We start from the raw sequence: 8276 nt of genomic DNA on the forward strand, positions 1-8276 counted from the left end.
TATATATATATATATTATTAATAATTATTATCGGTTGTTACAAGTAACAGTTTATCTGAAGATCTCTCCATGAAAGACAACATACAGGCAAGCTGCCTATTTAAAACAATTTCCACAACTACATTTCATGACTGATCTGTAACTGCAATGCAACTTGTCATATCTCGTCACGGTGAAATTCCTGCACAATTAATTCCATTGACTATCCTAAAAAAGCCACAGACACAATTTAAAAAACTTCTATGTGATAGTTGATACTTTTCATGCATGAATTATGCATATATGTGTGACTAAACAAACAATGGCTATGGTAAAATCAACTATGTGATTTATTGCAGTATGATGAATGATCTTTTCCTTGGAAATCCTGGTGTCAAAATATTGCAGAATTAAGATTTTTAACTGTAAGCATTTATTTATTGTCATCTGACAAAAATGCATGTTGGAGAAAATAACGTGTCCTCTAGAGGGAAGGCAAGCACAATTCAGCTCCAGTGTCTTTTTTGTTGTTGTTTGTTTTCTTCTGGAGGGCGTACACTGAAATTTGCACGCAACTTATGCTCAGAAATATTTTCTGAAGTGAATGTTTGAAGGTGACAATGTCATTATTAGCACACTTTGACTCTGAAGCACATTTCAGGATTGCAGTTGCTGCACCGTACCTACGTGGGAAAACTAGAAATGCTTGACTTGTAGCTGAACACAGAGAGAGCTCCTTCAGCCTCTTACCTCACTCTGGAACAGACGCATTTAGCACCTGCTGTTCTAAGTAAAGACACAGAGGTCTATTCTATTTTGAGTATATACCACAGCTGCTCTTTTCATAATGCTGAAATCAGTCTTAATTGCACATACTGGAGTCCTTTCCTTACAAACAAAAGCATTCAAAGAAAATTTGAACGCTATTCATTACTCGTCTAAAAACTGGAAGCTACAAAGTGATAGACCTAGCTGCCAGCAGAGGTTGATGTTTGTTTTTCTACTGTACAATTGATTCTATTAATATGACTGAGGTGCTGAAAGTTGTCTAAATGTTCACAATGCTCATGTGATAGACTTTTTAAATTGTTTTTTAAACTCACCTGTTGCTTCAGTACCAAGTTCTTCACTCCTTCCATTACAAACTGCGATCCTGTATTCATAACACGTGAAAACAGACTGAAAACCAAAATAAAGATGATGCGTAAGACCTTTTTTGATTTGCATTCTCAAGCTTTATGCTGACATCCAATTCCCATTACAGTTGATCATTCAATTTTTCATGAAATATAGTCTTCAAACCACAGGGCAACCAAGTGTATAGAAATACAACTCTAATCTAGCACTCAGATTCTCACTCATCAGCAGGAGTATTAAGTCCTACTCTTTAATCCATCTGACAGTTTATTTTTTAACTTGAGTAACGCAGGGATTTGAGTGCCCCTTTCCAGTGGTGTCCTAATCACCACGTTTAAGAGAGATGTTCAGTGTCTCCAACCAACTCCTCCAAGTGAGACCGCCCTGGAACTCTCTCTAATCGTGCTGCCCCGCAGTTTCCTTACAACCGTCCTTACGAGGACTCAAATTCTCTCAGGCACAGAAAGACCCAAGTCTCATACCCTGAACAGGACCTATGTACCCTATGCACAGCCATCACCTTTTCTTTTCACATCCTGCCATAACCAACTGCCCCTTTCAACAAGCAGATGCCCAGCCCAGGACAGCCCAGTAAAAGAGCCACGTCTCCCTGCACCCCTGGCACTTTCCCAGCCCTGCAGAGAACCAGTTTGATGCTCATGGGGCTGTTCCTGCCTTCTGTCACGGACTAAGCCAGGCTCAGAGCGACGGCTGTCACGGATCCACTTCCTAGTGCTCAATTCTTCCCGTGTGAGAGCACACCTGTTGTGCAGGTACCACCAGGTTAAGTTACTCTGGGGACTTAGTCACAGATCTTTTTTATTCTCTGGTGTTTAAGTGCTACGTACTGCTAAGGGGAGGTGAGTGCTTGTAACTGTAACTTAGAACATTTTAGAAGTAGGGAAATGTTTTATTCTGGGCCTCATATAGCACTAACCACAATTTCAGTACTACCAAAATAAGCTAAAAGAACCTCACGGCTTACAGAAAATTAATCAAAGGCATACCCCAGAGGTTTAGGTGCAGCGTTCCCATAGCTGGCTGGAGCTGAAGCCATCTTAGCGAATGCCCTGGGGAAGCAGGGAGAGAGAACAAATGCTGATCTCACGGCACATACCGCTGTACAACTTTTCACTCTGCTCATCTCAAAGTGAAAAAACTTCTGCTTCTCAAGCTCCTTTCCAGAAGTAACTATTTATTTTACATGCGTTCCTCTTGTCTAAAGAAACAACAGTTAAGGAACTGAAAGGAATTAGATTTTATACTTAAAAGACAAAGGCTTTATTCTGATAGCACGTCAAACTAGAATAACCAATAGGCAGCACTGGTACGAACCAAAGGAAAACTGGAAGTCTGAACTAGCACACCTTTTCATTTAATTCAGTAACTTGTCCCGGATCATTAAGTACACTACTATGTGGCATGTTCAACACTGTTCTGGAATTCCTGGAGCTTAGTTTTAAAATGGTATTTGCATGTATTACCATAACAATGACAGCAAAAAATTAAGCCAGAATGAAAGTTTAAGGATAATTTAGGACGCATGAGAAGGAAAACATCATCTTTGATAACAATTACCCAATTACAGCCTCACAGAGGAGACAAAAGAAATTACTTACTTCCATTGTTTTATGTAGCTCAAAGGAGCAAGATTACAACCTGCATCCGTCAACGCTTTTTTATACTGCTCCAGATCAACCTGGAATTACGAAGTGGAGAATTGCAAAAGGCTGAAACTACTCTTAACTCTCTTTATGTGGAAAGACAAGATGCCCTTATCTAAGTATTAAATAAGCATTGTAAAGTTATTTATGAACCAAAGTTAAAAAGTAATTATGAGTCTTTATCCCACCTCCTACCAGGTAAGAAAATATAACTTAAACCGCAATTCGCTGTGAGTCCCTCTCATTAAACTTAACAGTACTTGTGGAATCAAATCCTGTGCACTTTCAGCTGTGGGAACAGCCTTTTACATCAGCATCCTTAAAAAACCTGACAGAATACTAGTTGCTATAAAATGTTACAAGTACAAAAAATAAAAATGAAGAGGAGTTATTACATGTTTATAGGAATACTTTCTCTTTGCCTAACCCAACAAATTATTTCTACCACATAAAGTTTCTACAGTTTAATAAAAAACTCCCTTGAAATTAGTCATCGTAAGTTCAAAAGAAACACTAAGAAATTGTTTCCTGAATTATTCAGATACTGGCTCAAGAACCATTTCTGCTTCATTCAGTTGCTAGTCAGACCCAATTATTCCTGAATATACAAGGACAAGGTGAAAAGAGTCATATTAACATTTTGTTTTATCTACTTCTTTTGAGCAGTGAAGAAGAATAACAGAAGGCATGCCAAAATGTGTCTTGCAGTAACTCTGAACTAAGTATTTCAGAAGATCATCTTCCTTACTGGTCACTCACATGCTGCTAAAGCTCTGTGAGCAGATTCCCTGATAGCACTACAAAATTCATTTCAAGTTTTAGTATTTCCTGGGCATTTCGTATATTTCTTCAAAGAGAAGCAGAAATAGCTGTTCAGTGCTGAAAGGAAAGGGAAAAGCCCCGTGTGGCAGAATGTGGTGCTGGAGTTTGTAAAGAACATCCGTACCTCTGACGGTGCCTGAGCTGAGCTGATGTAATAGATAAGAAATAATCGCATTTTGTCTTCTGGAGTGCCCGCTGCAGCAAAGAGGAAAGAAAAATTAAAGAACTACAACTGTAACTATGCCGCTACGTTACTTGCTCTTCAGTTACAATATATGTGTACATTCAGACCTCTAGTTCTGACAATAATCGTTATCTATAACCATGGCTTGTTCAGTGCATAAAACAGTAGAGAGACAGCAACGTTATGAAGAGTTGGGTTAGACTGGCTCACTGTGTCTGAAAGTTTCCTTACACCTTCCCCTTTTGCTTGTAGCGAAAAGTTATTATTCAAATAACATACTAGAGGGATTATGTAGTGGCATTATGTCTTATTTTATGCAGGGACTGCAAGCATTATCACGGAGCAGATCCATCGAAGAGGAGACTACAGAAAAACCATAAAAGTAAAAGCCACAGCACACTGGTTTTTAGCTCCACAATTAGTTTATTCAGCTCTGCGGCTGACTGGACTGAACCACTCAAGGGCTTCAAAAGCACTGATGGGAAGTTTTGGGCAGGAAAAAAGTCTTCACCTTCCAACTTGCCTTCAGGAAGGATTTCACCTCCCAAACCATCTTCTGTCAGAGAAAAACACTACTATGAATTCTTGGGAAGCATTATCAATGGCAATCAAAATTCATCTCTACAGATCAAAAGGATGACCTGGCCACCCTTGTATTACTTAGACTATAACCTACTACTGCAGATTTTGAACACCATCTACTTTCTTCTAGAAGAGAAAAAGGTCACTATTTTTAAAGACCATAGTTTTAAATGTAGACTTCAGAAGGACAACTTCTTTTATAAAAAATTTCGAATTTGTAATCCAATACTTTAAAAAGCTTGATACCTTTAGATATAGTAAATTTTTAAATAAAAACGCAATTTCTTCTATTTGCGGGTAAGAAAAATACTTTTTTTTTCCAGGCTGTTGTTGTTGTTTTGTTTGTTTTGGATTTTTCTTCCCCCCCGCATGGAATGGGGGTCATGTCAGCAGGGGATCATCTAATCTAATCTGCAACTTTTGTTTATACGTGAGCATGTATTTAGTTTGGCAGAAGTTAAGAGTAAGCACTGTCATAATGAACATTTATGACTTGGTACAATTTTCTTCTGGGAAATAAGTTTTATTATCCTTTACCAAATATGTGCAAGATCAAGAAGGTCAAGAACTGAGGAAACTCATGTATTATCTAAACCAAAAGCCAGCTTTCAAGGTAGACATCCACTTGGGAGTTCCATTGAGTGAAAAAAAGCACTTAAACATTCTAAATATAGAGCATAACTGACTCTTTGTTGTAACTGACTTGGAACCTTGGTTCCTAGCTCCCCAGTTTAGAGTTTGCTTCAACACTTCACTGACCACCTCGTGTTGGTCTCAGTTGGAACACACAGGCGCTCGAGAGCGTTTCCCTCGTTGGCCCTACCTGCCGTGCCTACAAAACTCCAGGAAAGTGTGGCTCACTGGAGTACAAGTGGTCTCACTCACATGTTGGTGACATTTCACCTCAGTGAAGTGAAGCCCAGCTCACAGCCCTGAGCGGCAGATCAGCACGGCACAGCCAGGAATGCGAGGCTGCGGCTGTTGAGCAGTGAAGACTCGGTGGTTTTGCGCAGAGCTCCGCAGGTATCGACGTCTGCGAGCCACGTACCCCCACAGGTAATGCACACAAGTAGTTCACCAGTGACAGCACAGCACACCTTGACGTATTACTCATTCAAAATCTTTTCCTGGTATTTCTCAGTAAATCACACAATAGGAAGCTGGCCAGTTTAACACGACAGCATGCCCAGAAATCATCGCTGTAGTTTAACTTAAATCCTGCTGTTACATAAATTTATCATAACCCTGGGCAGTGTATGTCAAATGGTGCTACTGTGAACACCTGAACATGTATCTTATGAAGGAAAACCCTAGCTTGGAAATCTAATCTTTCTCACGTGTAAAACCCAGGAACTTCAATAACAGAAATGTTGATACGATACATAAAAGTTGAATTCAAGATAGCACATGAACAGTTAATGCTGAACGTGGAAAAGGACTAGTTTGTATTGACGTTTAATAAAAGTACAGATTATACATGTTCCCATTAGCTTTGTATTAATAATAAATGTCTTTACTGAGTTACACAGAGGCCTGACATTAGATTTTGTGAAAGATTCCTCATTTCTAGGCTTGATCCAATACAAGATCTGTAAAATTTTAGTCCAGACCCACACCAACCGTATACTATTTCTACTGCTTTTTGATTCTATGGCACAGACATCAATAAAAGATTTTTTTTGAAGTCAGCAGGATTTAAATATACTTTCTACAAATATGTTTCACTATAAAAACTCCAAGCAGACATTACATCCAGTAGGTAGCTACACACATAAGCATGTAGTAACCAAACATGTTTTAAAGAGCACGCCGGGAAAAGAGCAGGAACCCTGGGTCTCTAAATGCTTGAATTTTGCCAATATGCTTGCCAAAATGCAGACAGGCCAGTGGTCATAACCTAAGTTTTACGCTCTTGTTCTGCAGGTTATTTTGTTCCAGTCAGCTGGTACCAGATCACATTAAGATCCATCGGCAGGCTGTGAAGTATCTCAGGCTGTGCAAGGTTGCAGTGAGAGTCGATGCTGATACCACGAAAAGCTGAGAACCCATCCTGGTCTCAGCCTTCTACAGAGAGACCCTCAGTGACCACTGCTAAGAGAGAAGAGGAGCCGAGTACCTGCCAGCCTGTGGAGCTCTGTTACGTACAAACCAGCAGCTGGGCTGCATTGCTCAGGTGTGCCACAGCCGCGTCAACACACAGAAAATTCTGGTGAGTCTCTTAGTGAATTGGACACTTTCCATCTTGCTTCCCTCCTCTCTCCGTTTCCCATCCATCGCTTTCCTCACACAAGCAAGAGCCACCTGTATTGCAACCTCTCGATCTAACCAAATTTTATGAGATGCCCTTGTTCATTCTATTGGTGGGGTATGTACTCATTATAAAACACAGAGCAGGATTTTAAAGAATTAAGAGTTGTTCAGACCACACAATTCCATGCTATACTCATAAATACTGGCAAAGCACAAAGGTTAAAATATTAAAATATTTAAAATATCTTCAGAAACAAGGAGCTAGGAAAGGTGCAATGAGTTGAAAAAGCTGTCAATGCTTTGGATATTACTCAACCAAAATACTAAGTTCTCTACACTGCTACTTAAAATCAATAAAAGGCTGTTTTCTTAACATGTCTTGCACAGGTTGCACATAAGCTCTTTATCAACCCTGAAGTCCTAGCAGGTACAGATTTATTGGATATCTTAACAAATTTTATACTGAATTCAGATTTAAAGTACTCACCGTCTGGATCAGAAATCATGTCCAGAAGAGATTTATCCAGAGTGGATTTGCTCATTATTTTTTCCTCATATTCAAAATACACATCCAGCTTTCGACTCTGTATAAAAACAAGTGTTAGGATTAAACAACTTAACACTGGGAAAGAATATTAATTTCTTCTTTCAAAAGGTATATGGTTTCAGTTATCAAGATGGTTTTTAAGATGTTTAAATAGATTTTCTGTAGAAATAACTATGGCTTGAATTATAATATGGTTTTATTAACTCTCAAAAATTTGAAGCTTATGTAATCCTCATACTGAAAGTGAAAAGGCAAGTTAAATATGGGATGTCTGACATGCAAATATTAAACTGGAAGAGAAGCTTTGTTTTCAGCTGCAGTTTTGCCACAGCTGAGAACTACATGCCACCGTATGCTGTAGTAAGAAAAAATAAGAGTCAGGCAAATATTATGTCATATTTATGCTGAACTTCAAGTCTCTCGGTCAACAGGGCAGTTACTCAATGCAAATAAATGCAGGAAGTTCTTAAATGCATTATGGCACCATCCCAGAAAAAAAGACGGCCACTGCCTGCTTGGGCTGGGACTGAAATAACGACCTCAGAGCCAATGCCTGGGATAACTCGCTTGCGCCAAAGCTGGAGCACCTCAGAACCTTGCCAAGGCTGGAAAAGAAGTCTCCCATTCTACACTGACACATGTAGATGAAGTCATGAAAATCTGTATTTAGGGAGGGTGGCACAGGGACAGCCACAATTAATGTAATGAGGCAAAAGCTTTACAAAAACATGACGCGGCCGCGCGACTAATGACCGCACGACAATCGAGCTGTGCAAACAGCCAAGCGTTGCACCTCTCGACCATCGTAACACCAAGGTACAATCTAAAACCAGAAAAACGCATTCCAAAGCTTACTTTAAAAACTTCCACTATATTACAGACCATTATGAGTGTCTCAACATTGAAGTGCAGCATCAAAACAAATTTTACAATTGCTCAGGTTGCAAAACTTCAGTATCTGGTCTCTGACTAAATCCTGGTGTTGGACACATGGAGCTGCATATCGGCTCAGAGAGGAGCCCAGCAGAGCGGATCTCCAGCTTGTAGCCTTGGAAGGGTTTCAGCTCCACGTCACACCGGTGGGGAGACCAGAATGCTGCCACCAGAGGGA

General features: G+C 39.7%; 1 protein-coding gene across 1 annotated transcript in view; it reads right to left on the reverse strand.

The window, feature by feature from the left end:
• Positions 1–1082: 1082 nt before the first annotated feature.
• The window catches only part of SCFD1 (sec1 family domain containing 1), a gene marked incomplete at its 3' end in the record, with an annotated part of 30267 nt that continues 23073 nt past the window's right edge, over positions 1083–8276 (reverse strand). The window contains exons 14-18 of the mRNA XM_009876668.1: positions 7106–7202; positions 3727–3797; positions 2736–2815; positions 2124–2186; positions 1083–1158 (exon numbers count right to left, since the gene is read on the reverse strand). Of these exons, the coding sequence (XP_009874970.1) occupies positions 1083–1158; positions 2124–2186; positions 2736–2815; positions 3727–3797; positions 7106–7202 (387 nt within the window). The remainder of the gene's footprint in view (positions 1159–2123; positions 2187–2735; positions 2816–3726; positions 3798–7105; positions 7203–8276) is intronic.

The sequence above is a fragment of the Apaloderma vittatum genome, unplaced genomic scaffold, assembly GCF_000703405.1.
Source record: "Apaloderma vittatum isolate BGI_N311 unplaced genomic scaffold, ASM70340v1 scaffold5469, whole genome shotgun sequence".
Classification (NCBI taxonomy): domain Eukaryota; kingdom Metazoa; phylum Chordata; class Aves; order Trogoniformes; family Trogonidae; genus Apaloderma; species Apaloderma vittatum.